General features: G+C 34.0%; 1 protein-coding gene across 1 annotated transcript in view; it reads right to left on the bottom strand.

Annotated features, from left to right (window-relative positions):
* The window catches only part of LEKR1 (leucine, glutamate and lysine rich 1), a 213,035-nt gene that overhangs the window by 108,327 nt on the left and 85,542 nt on the right, over positions 1–19,166 (bottom strand). The window contains exon 6 of the mRNA XM_010335744.2: positions 10,942–11,127. Within this exon, the coding sequence (XP_010334046.2) occupies positions 10,942–11,127 (186 nt within the window). The remainder of the gene's footprint in view (positions 1–10,941; positions 11,128–19,166) is intronic.

Here is a 19,166-nt window from a genome sequence, read left to right as displayed (position 1 = left end):
AAACATGAAGACTGAAAACATCTGAAAAGTACAGAGAACACCGATCTACACTATACGTTTGCTTTGGATATAGACTGAACTTAAAGCCTTAATGAGTATAAAAACTGTGGCTAATTATAGTACTGTATTGTTTTGATGAGTTTTTTCTTCACTGTAGGAGGTAGAATGTGAGCTAAATCTTGAAAGATGTGTTGGGCGATTTTTTTCCTTTTTGAAAAAGTTTCTTTATTGTTAAAACATCATCAGAAAAAAAATTAAAAGAAAAAAACACTCCTTTCCATCACCCAAAATTTATTTTTATATTTCTATGTTCTCTTCTGGTTTCTGTTCACAAATACATCCATTCTGATGTAACTGTAATTATATTACACATATAATTTTGTGGATTATATGAGAATTTGTGGATTCTCTTTATGCTGTAACATAATCATAAGCCTGTTTCTGTGTTGATGCCCAGAGGTCATACTGTCATTTTAAAAGTCTGCATAATGTCCTAAATGTTGGCATGTGATAATGTATTACTCATATCAGTAATGTTGGGCATAAATTAGTTCTAATTATTCACTATTACAAATTTGATCTTTCCACAGAAATAAATTTCTTCTTCAGATTGTTTCCTAAGTATAAATTATCAAAAAGGAGATTACTAGATAACAAACACGTCTATGGACTGAAAAAATACAGTAATAATTTATGTCACTAAATGAAGGAAAACTTTACCATTAAAGTCTCTGTACTAATTTAAAAGGTAGCATTTTATTTAGTTAGTTATTAGTAACTGAACATTTTGTGTTTACTATGTATTTTTCCTATGTTAATGGTCTGTTTCTTTCAACCATTTGCTTGGGGTCTTGGAGTTTTCTTATACAGTTCAATAAATCCTTTAAATGGTGTGTATTTTAACACTTTGTATATCATATATAATACAAATACTTTTTTTGCCAGTCTGCTGCTTTTTGGTTGTTTGGCAGATTTGAACTCAAACATTTTACCTTTTTATAGACATCTGTCAGTCTTATTCTTTGTAATTTTTAAAGTGCTGTTTTATCTCTCCATAATTAGGATACATTCTATATCTTTTTATTGTGTGCTAGTTTGCCTTCATTTGAGGTTTATTTTGGTTTGGTTACTTTATTTCCTTTGGTTAACTCTATAACACTTATATAATTTTGCTTTTCCCTATTTTTAATTGATACTTACATTAAAATCTGATTCTACTTCTGGATTTGCTACTCTGTATAATATATATCTAAAGATATATATTGCCATTTTCACAGCAGCAAACATCCCTATAAAAACATAGTTTAAATATGCTAGGGCCAGGTGGCCAAACATGGCTTTTCATTTCCAGGCTTCACAGTATGGATAGAAAGAAAGGAGAAACTTCACTGTGGAGAAACCAAACACTTACCTTAACCTGGTGATTAAAGTCAATGCCAATAGTCAAAAATCATGTTGATTATATTACTCATAACAAGAAAACTCATAATTCCAATTTAAATATGAAAAAAAAGCAGATAAATCTAGTGGAGGGGCATCCTACAATATACCTGACCAGTACACCTTCAAGTCATCAAAGACATCAAAAACAGAAAAGTTTGAGAAACTGTCACAGTCAAGAGGATACTAAGAAGACATGACAACTAAATGTAATGTGTTTATCTTAAGTGGGATCCAGCAACAGAAAAAGAACTCTGAATAAACTAGGGATTTTAGTTAATAATAATTTCTTGGAGGAGGGGTCAAGATGGCCCCTTGGTTTGTGGCCCTCACAGAGAGGAATGAAAATGGTGAGTGAATTCAGCACTTTCAACTGAAATATACAGGTTCTCACATAGGGACTAACTAGGCAGACAACTTGACCTGTAGAGAAGGAAGAAAGCAGGGTGGGATGATGGCCTACTTGGGAGCAGGAGTGGCACAGAACCAAAGAAACCCCCACCCCTAGCCAAGGGAAGTGGTGAGTGATTATACAACCCTGCTCAGGAAACCACATTGCTCCCATGGATCAGGAGATCCTCTCCTGAGCTCAAGTCACCAAGGCCCTGGGTCTGATACACAGAGCTATGTGGAGTTTTGACAGAACAGCTGCTCAGGAAGACACAGACCCGGAAGTTTTACATACTCAAGCCTGAGGAATCTCGGCAAAGCGGGAGATCTCTCTGTACATTCCTCTAGGAAGGGGGCTAAATCTGGGGACCCAAGTGACTTCGTTCTGTGGGCCTTACTTCCATGGCACCTCACACATTAAGACCCACTGGCTTTGAACTCCAGCCAGCCAGCAAAAAGAGCCTGAAGAGCAAAGGTAATACTAATCAAAAAGAACAAAGCTGGAGGCATCATGCTACCCAAGTTCAAGCTATACTACAAGGCTACAGTAACCAAAACAGCATGGTATCAGTACAAAAACAGATATACAGAACAACGGAACAGAAAAGAGAACTCAGAAATAAGACAGCACACCTACAAGTTCTGATCTTTCACAAACCTGACAAAAGCAAGTGATGGGAAAAGGATTCCCTATTTAATAAATGGTGCTGAAAGAACTAGCTAGTCATATGTGGAAAACTGAAACTGGACCCCTTCCTTATGCTGTATACAAAAATCAACTCAAGATGGATTAAAGGCTTACATGTAAAATCTAAAACTATAAAAACACTAGAAAAATATATAGGCAATATCACTCAGGATGTAGGCACAGGCAAAGATTTCATGATGAAAATGTTAAAAGCAATAGTAACAAAAGCAATGATGAATGCAACCTAATTAAAGAGCTTCTACACAGCAAAAAAAAAAAAAAAAAAAAAAAAAAAAACCCAAAAAACAAAAAAACAAAAAAACAAAAAACAAGAAACAAAACTATAAACACAGTGAACAGACAACCTAAAAAATGGGAGAAAATTTTTGCAATTTATCTATTTGACAAAGATGTAATATCCAGAGTCTACAAGGAACTTAAAACAATTTACAAGGGAAAAACAAACAACTCCATTAAAAAGTGGGCAAAGAACATGAACAGATGGAAAGCCATCATCCTCAGAAAACTAATGCAGGAAGAGAAAACCAAACACTTAATGTTCTTACTTACAAGTGGGAGCTGAACGATGAGAACACATGGACATGTGGGGAAAACAACACATAACCAGGACCTGTCAACTGAGGGATGAAAGGAGAGAGAGCTTCAGGAAGAATAGCTAATGGATGATGGTCTTAATACCTAGGTGATGGGATGAGATCTATAAGGCAAACCACCATGGCACACATTTACCTATGTAACAAATCGGTACATCCTGCACATATAACCCAGAACTTAAAATAAAAATTGAGGGGAAAAATGATTTGCCAACGTTCATTCATTAATTGTAACAAATATACTAAACTAATGTACAGTGTTAACCATAGGGGAAACTGTGTTAGGAGGAATGGTATATGAGAATGCTCCATATTATCTTTTCATTTTTTCAGTAAATTTCAAATTGCTGTGAAAAACAAAGTCTTTTTTTTTTTTTTAAAGACTCCCCTTGTTCATCTCTTGTTCACCTAATTCTGATTGCCTCCAAATAGTTAATACTATTGTTAGTTTCTTGTATATATATCTCCAAAGATTTTAAAAATTTATACACAGTACAAGTAAATAAAAATACACATATATTTCACTTCATATTTTATATAAATTATATCATAGTGCATATGCAATGTTATGTATCTTGCTTTACTTACATAGTTTGGAGATCTCTAAATATTAACACACAAAGAACTTTCTCTGTCTCTCTCTCTTTCTCTCTCTCTCTGGCTACAGGGACTCTACTGTTTCAATACTGCACAATTTATTTAACCAGTCACCTATCATGATGTTTTAGGTTGCTTGCAATCTTTTGGTATTACTATGCTTCAAAGAATAACCTTGGAAATCTGTTATTTCACTTATAAGAAAGCATATCTATATGTTAATTCCTGGAAAAGGAACTCCAGTGTCAAAGGAGGGGGGTTCATTTGTATTTCAGACAAATATTGACAAACTAATTGCTTTAGTAATTGTATCAATTTACAGTCCACCTAGAAATATATTAGAGTGCCTCACAAACCCAATCTGCTATCATACTTTTGGGTTTTGTTAATATGATACATGAAAATTACCATCTTAGTTGATTCCTTTTTTATGAACCTTATAAATATTTGAAATATTTAGTTTTGACAGTGTTTTATTTTGAAGGAAATAAGATCAAAGCTATATTCCAAAACTTCACAGTTTCTATGAGAAGCTATTATTCATACATTAAAGGATTTCATAAGTATTTATATTGTCAGGATTAACAGCTCCTGGTGTAATAAATTCCAAAAATGTATTTTTGTTGCTACTACTCTTATACATTTTCAAAGTGCCTCCGTTTAACTAAAAATAGCTTCTAGTTCTAAAAAATCTCCAGGAATCTACAACTCCTGGGGTCATCCCATAAGCAGCTATTCCAGGTCAAGAGGAAAATCCAGGATATATGAGAAGAATTTTAATTTTCTCAAGAATGCAAAAGTGTGTCTTTAAATAGAGTTTGCCACATTAATTCCCTACTTCTTCTAGTTCATAAAATCAAAACTCTATATACCATTTTGACGATTTCAAGCCACAAATGTTAAGTAATTCATTTGAATACAACTTTCATATACTCAGACTATATTCATTGCTTATACTACAACCACTAGTAAAAAATTTTTTGAAGCATTAGAATCTCAGAATTCTAAGCTATCCAAGAACAAATCAACTCCAAAGCTAGCACAATGCAAGAAATAACCAAAATTAGAGCTGAACTGAAGGAAATCAAGACACACAAAAACATTCAAAAGATCAATGAATCCAGAAGTAGGTATTTTGAAAAAGTTAATAAGATAGATAGGCCACTGGCTAGACTAACAAAGAAGAAAGATGATCCAAATAAATAGAAATGAAATGTTACCACTAACCCCACAAAAACAAAAATAACCATCAGAAACTACTACAAACACTTTTATGCACAGAAACTAGAAAACCTAGAAGAGATGCATAAATTCCTGGACGCATACACCCTCCCAGTACTGAACCAGGAACAAATTGATTCCTTGAACAGAACAATAACAACATCCAAAACTGAATCAGTAACAAATAGTCTACCAACAACAACAACAACAACAACAAAAAAAACAAAAAACCAAGAAAACAAAACAACAACAACAACAAAACAAAACAAAAAAAACACTGGAGATCTGGAGATGATAGTACCATTCATAGTGAAACTATTCCAAAGAATTGAGGAGGAAGAACTCCTCCCCAACTTATTTTATGAGGTCAGCACCATCCTGATACCAAAACTTGGCAGAGATACACACACAAAAAAATTCAGGTCAATATCCATCAAGAATATCAATGTAAAAATCCTTAACAAAATACTTGCAAACCAAATTCGGCAGCACATCAAGAAGCTAATATATCAAGTATGCTTCATCCTTGTGATGCAAGATTGGGTCAACATATGCAAATCAATAAATGTGGAATTGTATAAATAGAACTAAAGAAAAAGAAAAGGCTTTTGATAAAATTCAATCTCCCTTCTTGTGGAAAACTCTCAATTAACTAAGTATTGAAGGAATAGACCTCAAAATAAGAGCCATCTATGCCAAACCCACAACTAATGTCATATTGAATGGGCAAAAGTAAAGGGATGGAAAAAAAACGCATAAAAAGCTATATTTATATCCTACAAAACAGATTTCAAAACAAAACCTATAATAAGAGGCAAAGAAATCACTACATAATGATAAAGGGGTTGATTCATCACAAGAATGTAATAACTGTAAATATACATGCACCCAAGTCTGGAGCACCCACATACATAAAGCAAATATTACTAGAGTTTTAAAAGGAAGATAGACTCCAGTACAATAATAGCTGGAGACTTCAACATTCCACTTTTGGCATAGCACAGGTCTCCCAGATAGAAACTCAACAAAGAAACATCAAAGTTAATTTGAAGTATAGAATAAATGAACCTAAAAAAAATTTAACAAACATTTCATCCAATGGTTACAGAACACATATTCTTCTAAGCGCATGAATCATTTTCAAGGATACACCATGTTAGGCTCAAAACAAGTCTTACAACATTCAAAACAATTGAAATAATATCAAATATATTCTCTGATCAAAATGGAATAAAACTAGAAATCAAGAACAAGAGGAATTTTGGAAACCATACAAACATGGAAATTAAATAGTATGTTCCTAAATGGCCAGTGGGTCAATGAATAAATAAATAAGTAAATTTTAAAATTTCTTGAAACAAATTAAAATGGAAACACAAAATAGCAAAACGTATGAGATCCAACAAAGGCAGTACCAAGAAGAAAGTTTATAGCAATAAGCACTTACATCAAAAAAGTAGAAAGTTTCAAATCAACATGACAATGCATCTTAAAGAAAGCAAGAGGAAACCAAGTCCAAAATTAGAAGAAATAAAGATCAGAGTAAAAATAAAATGAAATTGAGACAAAAAAAGAAAAAAATACAAAACATCAACAAAATGAAAAGCTGGTCTCTTGAAAAAATAAACAAAATTAACAAACACTTAACCTAATTAATAAAGAAAAAAATAAAGAGAAGACACAGATAAATACAATCAGACATGAAAAAGGAGACATTACAACTGATACTACAGAAATTCAAAGGATCATTAGAAGCTACTATAAGCAACTATATGCCAATAAATTGGAAAACATGGAAGAAATGAATAAATTCCCAGATACATCCAATCTGCCAAGATTGATCAATGAAGAAATCCAAAACCTGAACAGATCAATAATAAAAGAGAAGCAGCAAGGATGGTCCAACATAAGCAAATCAGTGTGATACATTATATCAGCAGAATGAAGGACAAAAATCATATGATCATTTCAAATGATTCTGAAAAAGCATTTGATATAACTCAATATCCCATCAGGGTAGGAACCCTCAAAACACTGGGCATAGAATGAACATATCTCAACATAATAAAAGCCATATATAAGAGATCCACATTTTATATCATACTGAAGAGGGAAAAACTAAAAGTCTTTCCTCTCAGCCTGGAACACAACAAGGATGCCCACTTTTACCACCATTACTGAATACAGTGCTGAAAATCCTAGCTAGAGCAATCAGAGAAGATAAGAAAATAAAAAGCATCCAAATTGGAAAGAAAGAAGTCAAATTATCCTTGTTTGCAGATGATATAATCTTATATTTAGAAAAACCTAAAGACTCCACAAAAACTATTAGAACTGATAAACAAATTCAGTAAAGTTGCAGATACAGAGTCAATACACAAAAATGAGTAGCATTTTTAGGTGACAACAGTGAACAATTTGAAAAAGAAATCAAGAAAATCATCCTATTTACAATAGCTGCAAATGAAATAAAATACCTAGGAATAAACTTAACCAAAGAAGTAAAAGAGCTCCACAATGAAAACACTGATAAAAGAAATGGAAAAGGACACAAAAAAATGGAAAGGTATTCCATTTTCATATATTGGAAGAATCAGTATTGCTAAAATGCCCATACTACCCAAAAGCAATCTACAGATGCAACAAATCACTATCAAAATACCAATCTCATTCTTCACCAAAATAGCAAAAATGATCTTAAAATTTAGATAGAATCACAAAAGACCCAGAATAGTCAAAATTATACTGAACAAAAATTACAAAACTGGAGATATCACATTACCTGATTTCAAGTTATACTACAAAGCTATAGTAAACAAAACAACATGGCTACTGATATAAAAACAAACTCAAGAGACCAAAGGAACAGCACAGAAAACACAGAAACAATTTCATGAGCTTACAGTAAACTCATTTTTGATAAAAGTGCCAAGAACATAGGTTGGGGGAGGACAGTCTCTTCAGTAAAGGCTCCTGGGAAAACAGAATATCCATATTCAGATGAATAAAACTAGATCCCTATATCTTACTATATACAAACATCACATCACAATGGATTAAATACTTAAATCTAAGACCTCAAACTATGAAACTACTAAAAGAAAACATCAGGGAAACCCTCCAGGACATTGGATGAGGCAAAGGTTTCTTGAATAATACTCCACAAGCACAAGCAGCAAAAACAAAAATGACAAATGGGATCACATCAAGTTAAAGACCTTCTGCACCAAAAGGAAACAATCAGCAAAGTGAAGAGACTACCCACAGAATGGGAGAAAATATATTCAAACTATCCATCTGACAAGGGATTAATAACCAGAATACATAAGCAGCTCAAACAACACTATAGGAAAAAAATGTAATAACCTGATTTTAAAAAGGGCAAAAGATCTGAATAGACACTTCTCAAAAGAAGACATTCAAATGGCCAACAGGTAGATGGAAAGGTGCTCAACATCACTGATCATCAGAGAAATGCAAATCAAAACTATATAATCTCACCTCAGTTAAAGTGGTTTTTATCCAAATGACAGGCAATAGAAATTCTGGCAAGGATATGGAGAAAAGGGAACTCTTTTCTGTTGGTAATGCAAATTAGTATAATCACTATGGAGAACAGTTTGGAGGTTTCTCAAAAAACTAGAAGTAGAACTATAAGATCCAGGAATCTCACTGCTAGTTGTAATACGGAAAGAAAGGAAATCAGTATATTAAAGAGATATCTACACACCTATGTTTATTGCAGCATTATTCACATTAGCTAAGATTTGAAAGTAACCCAGGTGTCCATCAACAAAAATTGAATGGATAAAGAAAATGGGCTACATATACACAAGAGAGTACTATTTAGCCATAAAAAGAATGAGATACGGTCATTTACAACATGGATGAAACTGGAGGTCATTATGTTAAATGAAATAAGCCAGGCAGAGAAAGACAAATTTTGCACATTCTCACTTATTTGCAGAAACTAAAAACAATGAAAACAATTGAACTCCTGGCAATAGAGAATAGAATCGTGGTTACCAGAGTTTGGGAAGGGTGATGGCGGGGTCGTGGGGGGATGGAAAGCGAGTATGGTTAATGGGTACGAATATATAGTTAGATAGGATGAATAAAAGCTAGTATTTGATAATACAACAGGGTAACCACTGTCAACAATAATTACACACATATGTACATTATGACATACATTATATAATTACACACATTATGTACATTTAAAAATACCTAAAAGAGTATAACTGAATTGTATGTAATACAAAGAAAGGATAAATGCTTGAGGCAGGACACCCTGTTTACTCTGATGTGATTATTATACATTGTATGCCTGTACCAAAATATCTCATGTATCCTATAAATATATACCCCTACTATGTGCCCACAAAAATTAAAAACAAAAAATTTCAAATAGCTGACTACATTTTAAAAATAAAATAAAAATAAATTCTATATTCTATATGTATTAATGACTCAGTTGGGAAACAAAACCCAGGATACTGTATATACTATCTAGGAATGGGACTACTTTAATAAGACTCCTTATAAACAATAAAAGGTAATTATTGATTATACCTAAATAAAAAAGTTTGAATGGTAAAATTTACCATAAAAAGTCAATAGATAAATTATGCATTAGAAAAAATTGACTATAGAATATCAGTACTGTATAAAATCTGCTGCAAAATTATCAAGAAAAATTCCAATAATGCAATAGAAAATTTCCAGAATCTACAAATAGGTAGTTCTCAGGAAATAAAATAAAAATACATGATTATTTTAAATTTTATCTGATTTTAAAATTTTTATCTGTTGCATACTGCTATAAAATTAATGTGATGACTTATCTTCTCTTCCAACACTAGCTTCTCTCCAGATTTCCCTAGTCTGTAGTATGCTCCCATCATTAAAGACTCCCAAGCACAGGTGCTTCAGAGCCCTTTCTGACTTCCTTTTCTTCCGTGTTTAGTCAGACAGATGTTCACCGCCCCCCACCCCGGGTCTTGGGTAGTTATCTCAACCCTGATTCTATCTCAGCCTTCCCACTGGGCCACAGAGAAGGTTAAATAGATACAGTGGGACAAGCATGAGCACCAGATTTGCTTTACTCTCTTCCATTTACTAGGTATGTAGCACCAGGCATGATACTTTGTGGGCCTTGGTTCTCTCCTTTATAAGATGGGATAATTATACCTGCTTTTCATGGTCACTGTGAGAACAGATAGAAGTAATTCATATAAAGTGTCTAGCACACTTAGGACTTTAAAAATGTGAGTTCCCTTCCCTACTTCATCTTCTTATGGTTAGTCTTGGGGTTGGGAAACTGGCAAATATATTTTCTAAATGGCTACCTGGCTCCAGTGTCTTGATGTTTGAAACACCTCTATCCATTACTAACAGATTAATGGTTCTAAAACACTGCTTTTGTGATATCATTCTCCTGATTACCTATTTTATTGATCCCTTACTGCCTTCAGGGAAAATTACAAACCCTTTACCTTTACTGTCAAGACACTCATTCCTCTGAGGTGAAGACAAATTTTAAAACCTTGCCCAAGATCCTTCAAACACTTTTTAATTTTTTAATTTGGAAAAATGAAGGACTGCCTAAAAATCTGGATTCACTTTTAGAAGGAAACATAGGAAAGCATAGATTTATCAAAGTAAATTCCACTTTATTTTTCTGAAATCTTACATTGCAGTTGAAATGCCTTTTATATACCTACTTAAGCAACTTAAGCGGATTAATGTAAGATTTCAGAAAAATAAAGTGGAGTTTACTTACCACACTAAATGGCAAAACTGGAAAGGATGACAGCAACTATTGACTACAGGCACAGTTACCAGCATGGTGATGCTAATAATTAGGTATATTTGCATCTCAAAAAAATTAAAACAAGATTTTTTTGTAATTATAAGTAAAAATTTAAACATTTCCTCATGTAGTTATATAACTAGTCACTAAAAACAGCAAAAAAGTCTTCTCTTTACCTAGTACTTCTTTCTGCAAATCACAGCATCTGGTTTGCAAGTTTACTTCCTGTTGTCTAGATGTCTGAATCTGCTGAGACCTCAATATGGCTGCATCTGACAACAATTTCAGATTTTTCATTTCCTTTTCAAGGCATACATTATTTCTCTGGGATACGGTCAAACTTTTATTCAGTATGTCTATTTCTGTAAAAAAAATTCAAAGTTTACAAATAGGCAATAATTGAATCATAAAACATTTCTCTAAGGATTGATTAGTTTCTTTTAGAAAATTAATAGTTGAAAGGCAAGATGACATTTGTGAGATTATAATGACATCTAACTAAAAAGTTAAATTTAAATTCAGTAGTCATTCTGAAAATGAGAAAAAGGAGTTTTATTGCTACATGATGCATGAAATCTTTTAGCAGTATTGTTTTTAGCTTTTAGATTGTATTAAGTTAATACAACTTGCTTTGTAAATACTCATATAAATGAATAATATAAGATCTGTGTAATGTTCCTGGTTTTATTGAAAATTTTTTTTAGGCAACATGATTAAGAAAAGTAAATTTAAATGTGCTAGCATGAGCTGGTTGGGTGGCATTTCTAAGGGATTAACTAGAAGGTTGTAGTGTCTAATAAATTTATGGGCAAAAAGCATTAGTTAATAATATCTTAATGATTGTAATAGTAGTATGTTCCCCCCCACAAATAAGACCAGAATTCATCATAATAATTATGTCATTATTCTCTCTATTTAGATTAAGTTTAATAAAAATATGTCTTTATAGCTCTACTTAGATTTAAATGTGCTTATTTTATATAATGTCATGAGAAATGCATGGAGCATATTATCCTTCAGAAAAATAATTATCAAGCTCCACCTTCATCAGTCTTTTCTGCACTATTGCCTTAAACTATCATTAAAACACATGAACACACACGCCACAAAGATAATACTACTGTAAAATTTGTACAACCAAAATTCATTGAATTTATGAGCATGTGATTTACATGAAAATTTGGACAGTCTGCTTTTCCAGACATTTCACTTAGAATTCCCTTCCTTGGTTAGTCCATCCTGGACTATGTGATAGGTTCAACATGTGATGAGATGTCAAAAATGGTTAGCTTCGTTTATTGCTCTTGGTGCCATCACAGCAGAAACAGCACCCACATGGACCAGTGAAGACCACAAGCAGAGATACATAGGATAGACATGCAGTAGAGGTAACATGGCCAGCAAATGGTTATAGGAGAAGTAAAGCAGTAAGCTAGAATAGAGCACAGAAATGAGAGCATGTTTTATGGGATCATGATGAGGAGGATCAGGAATGTAGTACACGGAGAGAAAAGTTTCCATGGATAGAAAGCATGTTTGGGAGTAAAAGTGGTATTTGTGATAGACCTGGGGAATAAGCACAAGAGGTCTGGCACCTTCTCTACGTTTTTAGTTCCTGCTCAAAATGGAAAACGTAGAGAAGTAAATTGGCAGGAACCAAATAAGTATGATTCTACTATAGTCCAGTGATTATTTTATGTGGCAATTGTTTTCCTCAAAATAGCTATATGCTGCTAAAAACTTGACTACGCACCCATTTGTGTGAGGAAAACTACTAACACAGTATATAAAATTTTTTAAAAGAATGAAGTTAAAGAAAATAACGGGGTTACAATTTCCCTACATACATAAAAAGTCTTTCTGGGTATTTTTGTAGCCAAAAAGGTGACTTCTTAAGGCTGAATGAACTAAAACATACCATAGCCATATATCTTTAAGTCAAAATGAAACTGCACAGCAGCACACACATGCTGTCACCTATTTATCATTTGCCAAAATTACACTGCTTAGGTTAGCAGGCTGACTCTGTTAGCATATACTACACTCTAAAATAACTACGCATGTCAATGTGACTTTCTATTTGACATTAAAAGAATAAAAATTTGCAATACAAATTTATTTGTAAAATATATTCTAAGACATGGAAAAGTACATCAAGATTTCAAAACTAACAGAAGCTACAACATTCCTAATAAGACGTTACGAAAAAGTAAAATGGAGATGAACTAACTTACTTTTGCAAACTAAACACTCCTGTACCTGTGGCGATCCTGGTATCAAAGATTCAATTCTACCCTTGCCATTATGCAATTCCATACTTGTCAGACACGTGTCCCAATTTGGGGTTCAGGAATTAAGATCCCCACAAGGTCAACCTATATTGGTCATTGTATCCACCTTGAACCTTTCCTGTCTCAGCACCACCCCATGAAGAAAGTCCTCCTATCCTCATATGTTCAGCTGTATGTTACCTCTGTGCAGAAGTCTTTTCGGATCTGATCTGGATGTGATCTTCATCTTCCTGGAACTCACAGCAATTTACATCATTTGTATTGCACTGATCATATGCATACATGTGATGTACTATTGGACTGTAAGTTATTTTAGACCATAGATAATATTCATTTCTATTTCCCCCAATGTCAAGTCTGACTGGCAGACTGAGTGACGGATTAAAGAAGTGCACAGACATAGGTGTTTTTCCTGTCCGAGCATGGCCAGGGAACCCCATGGCTCACAGAAGACCAAAAGACTGGAATCCGGCCATGGAGCCCCCACGTGCTAGAGAGGCTCATATTTATTTTAGAATAGATTTAATGACAAAGGTCTCAAGTAAACACCACTAGTGGGTAATTAACCATGCTGATCTCCCACTTCCCAAGCAGAGAGCAGTTCTGCACGAGGATAATCAAAGGTCTTAGGACAACATGGGTAAACTAAACACTCCTGTACCTATGGTGATAGGAACCCACTTAGATAAACTTTTACATTCCTTTCTACCTACTCCTTGCCTAATTGCCTCTGGGTAAGGACAGTCACCTTATGCTCATTCCTTCCAGAAGCCTTGCAATACCTCTCGGCCTTCCAAGAAGGTCTGCATCTTTCTTATAGTTTTTACTATCACCCTGACCAATTTCTGACACTCCCTAATTTCTACCATGATGTTTTAGGATTAACAAGAGCTCAATAAATACCTAATAAATGAATAAAGGCATTGCTGAGCAAAGCTTCTAAATTGATTTTAATATACTACTAGTTCCTGAATATGTGTTTATCTCATCCTTCATTTCAGAGGTAGGTATTCTGAATACACATTTTTTTTTAGTTGATTAAAAAATTTATTTAACATTGGTAACTAACAAAAGATTGAACTCACATTTTTAAATGTCAAAGTTAGGCAGTTAAAACATACATCCAAAGAAACATTTTTGATTGAACAAACTGATCAATTCTATCTATCCCTAATTTCATCACTTTTGTGAAAAACATGGACTACATTTCTAAGCCTAATTCTAGATCTGAATTTTAAAAGTTCAGTCAATAGTTGTTTTGGGAGTAGAATTAACCTGACAAATACTCTGCCTTGGTAAAAAATATTTTTCCTTAAATTCCTTTTATTAAAATAAGTATGCTCTTGTTTAAGAAAATTTCATCTATAAAAACTTCAGTTTAAAAATATTGATTACATAAAGTGATATTCATTTGCTGGAAGAATAGGAAATATTTTACTCATACCTGCTACTCAATAGTTAGCACACATTATCAGCAAGAAAATATTAAGCAATTCCTTTTCTAGGAATGTTGTTTCTGTTTTGGACTTTGATTTTAAAACCTAACTTAATTTTAACATGCAAATCTTTAAAAGGAGCTGACTAATATTGTTCAGTATGTAGAGGGTTTACTACATTTATTAGTTTGCTAGGACTGGTGAAAGAAAGTACCATAGATTAAGTGGCTTAAACAACAGAAATTTATTTTCTCACAGTTCCAGAGACTAGAAGTCTGAGATCAAGATGTCAGCAGGATTGGTTCCTTCTAGGATGGTGAAAGAAGGATCTGTTCCAGGTCTCCTTGGCTTGCAGGTGGCTGCCTTTTCCCTGTGTATTCACATGGTGTCTGCGTACAGAACTCTTCTTCTTACGACACCAGTCAGATTGGATTAGGGGCTACCCTGATCACCTCTTTAAAAACCTCACCTCTAAATAGAGTTACAAAAGGAGGTACTGGAGATTAGGACTTTAACATTTTAATATATGAATTTGGGGAGGAGGACACAATTCAGCCCATCACACTATATTTTAGAATATTTGTTATTTATAATGTTTGTACTATTATCAAAATACATGTTTTTAGCTTTTAGAGTAAGTGGTAATAAATAATTCACTAGCGAATGCAAGTACAATTATTACTATTAGCCTTATGCAATCAATTTATTTACCTTGATTAAGTTTTTTTGTTTTTCTTTTTTGTCCTGTGAGCTTAGGCAAATGAACTCAAAATTATGTTAGTTTGTTATATTATTAGGAAATTTCTATAATCTTATAACCAAACATTCTGATATTACAAACACAGTGTGATTAATTCACAAAACTTCACAGTTTTATTACAATAATAGGGAAAAGGACTCAGTGACTAGATTTACTAAAGAAACAAAAAACTGTACACAACTTAAAAACAAAACAAAACAAAACAAAAATACTAAAAGTCACCAGGCGCAGTGGCTCATGCCTGTAATCCCAGCAATTTGGTAGGCCATGGTGCGTGAATCACCTGAGGTCAGGAGTTCAAGACCAGCCTGGCCAACATGGTAAAAGCCCATCTCTACCAAAAATACAAAAATTAGCTGAGGGTGGTGGCATGCGCCTGTAGTCCCAGCTACTCAGGAGGCTGAGGCAGGAGAATTGCTTGAATCTGGGAAGAGGAGGTTGCAATGAGTAGAGATCATGCCACTGCACTCCAGCCTGGGCAACAGAGCAAGACTCCATCTCAAAAAAACAAAGAAAAAAACTAAAAACTTTTTATTTTGAAATAAGTATAGCTTTACAGAAAGTTGCAAAGAAGTGTGTAGGGAGTTCCTATCCAACCTTAACCCCACCTCACTTCTCCCCTTGTTGACATTTTGTACAACTGTAGCATACTATGAAAAGAAAATTGCACTGGCAAAATCCACAGAACTTACTTCAATTTTACCAATTGTATATACACTCATGTGTGTATGGGTGTATGTGTGTATGAGTAGTTCCATGCAATTTTATCATAAGTGTAGCTTCATTACATATCACCACAGTCAAAATACAGAATTGCTCTATTACCACAAAGCTGATCTTTGCCATCCCTTTATAGCCAAACCTACCACTATCCCCACCATCCCTAATCTCTGGCTACCACTTATTTGTTTTCTACATTCAAAATTATTTTTATTTCAAGAATGCTATATAAACAAAATCATATTCTTATATAAACCTTTGAGACTGGCTGTTTTCACTCAGCATAATTTTATTGGGGTTCATTCAAGTTGATACACATATTAATAATTTGTTCCCTTCTGTTACTGAGTAGTAGCATATGGTATGGACATAGCATGATTTGTCCGTCATCCATTGAAGGACATTTGGGTTGTTCTTAATTTGGGGCTATTATGACTAAAGCTGCTATGAACATTTACGTACAAATTTTTTGGGGAAATAGGTTTTCATTTATCTAGGATAAATTAAAGAGTGCAAATGTTGGGTCATGTAGTAAGTGCATCTTCGGTTTCAGAGGAAATTGCAAAATTATTTTCTAGAATGGCTGAACCATTTTATATTCCTACCAGCAGTGCTGAGTAAACTAGTTTCTCTGATCTATGCCAACACTTAGTATGGTCAGTCTTTTCAATTTTAGACATTCTAATAAATGTGTAGTTGTATTTAATTGTGGTTTTGCATTTTCCTGATGACTAATGATGTTGAACACTTTTTCATGTACTTATTTGCTATCTACATATCATCTTTGGTGAAATTTTTACTTGTATCTTTTGCCCATTTTCTAATTCAATTTTTTTAATGTAGAGTTTTGGGAGTCATTTATATATTCTACATATAAATCTTTTGTTGGATATATGGTTTGCAAGTATTTTCTCCCAGTCTGTAGGTTTTTATTCTTTTTAACAGGTATTTCACAGAGCAAAAGGTATTTTTGTTTTTGTTTTTGTTTTTAATAGACAAGGTCTTGCACTGTTGCCCAGGCTGGAGTGTAATGGTTATTCACAGGTATGATCATAGAGCATGGCAGCCTCAAACCCCTGGGATTAACCAATCCTCCCACCTCAGCTTCCTGAGTAGCTAGGACTACAGGCATGTGCTAACACACTTTGCAAAAGTTCTTAAATTTTACTGAGAAAATTTATCAATTTTTCCTTTTAGGTATCATGCGTTTAGTTCAAGTTTAGGAACTCAGCCTAATCCTAGGTCCCAAATATTTTTTTTCCTACAAGTTTTGTATTTTCTGTTTAAGTCCGTGGTTAATTCACTTTGAGTTAGTTTTTGTAAAATGTGTGCGCTTTAGGACAAGGTTCTTTCTCTTTTTCTTTTCCTAAGGATATCCGATTGTTCCAGCATCATTTGTTGAAAAGGCTATTCTTTCACTGAATTGCCTGTGTGTCCTTATCAAAAATCAGTTGAGCATATTTTTCTCGTCTACTTATGTAGATTTTTTAAAAACCACATGTGAAAAGACTTTTTGTTACTTCCTCTAGGAGAAAAGCTATAAACCCATTACAATGAACCATTCTGCAACAGAAACGAGAAATTAATGTGATAGAAGAAACATGGACTTTAGAATAAAAAAGAATAGTTATAGCTAACATATCTTGCTTTCTTATTCTGCTAGGCATCTGGGGGGGATGTGTGTGCCCTGGAAATTCGATTGTTCCAATAGCACTAAGAAGAAAGTTTTTTAAAAAGAGAAAAAAGGTCTTATAATAACTTAGCTTCAGTTTGACACAACCCATCTGCTGTGTTCACCAAGCTCTTGCTTGGGAATTGAATATACTGTCCTTGTGTGTGCATTTTCACCTTTGAGTTTCTGTCATCACCACTGTGTAACTTCTAAACAAGGTCCTTCTGCTTCTAAGGCAAAAGTGACATACTATAATGGTAAATATAAAAGTCAAACGTTGAAAACTCCTATTTCTTTGTATTAGATAAAATATAAAATGTAACACTTGCAAATGAAAAGAAAAATGGGCATATACTTTGATTCTGCAATTCTACTTCTGGGAATTAACTATGTTAAAGAAAAAAATGGGATAAAATCATACAGACGCATGTATAAAAATGTTCAGTGAATCCTTATTTACAATAGCAAAACTATGATCAACCTAAATGTCCATGAATAGAAAATTAGTTAAATAAGACACATGCCTATAATAAAATACTGTCAACATAGTTTTTTTTTTTTTTTTTTTGAGACGGAGTTTCACTCTTGTTACCCAGGCTGGAGTGCAATGGCGTGATCTCGGCTCACCGCAACCTCCACCTCCTGGGTTCAGGCAATTCTCCTGCCTCAGCCTCCTGAGTAGCTGGGATTCCAGCCACGCACCACCATGCCCAGCTGATTTTTTGTATTTTTAGTAGAGACTGGGTTTCACCATGCTGACCAGGATGGTCTCGATCTCTTGACCTCGTGATCCACCCGCCTCGGCCTCCCAAAGTGCTGGGATTACAGGCGTGAGCCACCACGCCTGGCTCTATCAACATAGTTAATTGGCATGACTATATTTTCATGATATATCTTAAGTGTATATATATATATGTATATATATGCATAGAAAAAAGTTTAGAAAGTTCTATATCAAAATGTTAACAGCAGTTACCTCTATGTCATAATATTACAGATGATTGGTGTCAATTTTCCTTCTTTTTGCCCCTTTTCTGTATTTTCTATTTTCTGTTTTTATATTGAGGTTGTTTTATGTTTTTTGTTTTTTTTTTGAGACGGAGTTTCGCTCTTGTTACCCAGGCTGGAGTGCAATGGCGCGATCTCGGCTCACCGCAACCTCCGCCTCCCGGGTTCAGGCAATTCTCCTGCCTCAGCCTCCTGAGTAGCTGGGATTACAGGCATGCACCACCATGCCCAGCTAATTTTTTGTATTTTTAGTAGAGACAGGGTTTCACCATGTTGACCAGGATGGTCTCGATCTCTTGACCTCGTGATCCACCTGCCTCGGCCTCCCAAAGTGCTAGGATTACAGGCGTGAGCCACCATGCCCAGCCTGTTTTATGTTTATGATTGCAAAAATCCTAAAAGCCTTTTGAATTTGGGGAAAAAAAGAATTATTAAGTTTTTATATTTTCCTCTTATAAATTCAGTAAAAAACTTTCAAACTGATTTTTAAAATCCAATTCAGAATTGTACTACT

The sequence above is a fragment of the Saimiri boliviensis genome, chromosome 9, assembly GCF_048565385.1.
Source record: "Saimiri boliviensis isolate mSaiBol1 chromosome 9, mSaiBol1.pri, whole genome shotgun sequence".
In the NCBI taxonomy this organism is placed as follows: Eukaryota; Metazoa; Chordata; class Mammalia; order Primates; family Cebidae; genus Saimiri; species Saimiri boliviensis.
Note: the sequence above shows the minus strand (reverse complement) of the source record. Positions and strands in the feature narration are given on the sequence as shown.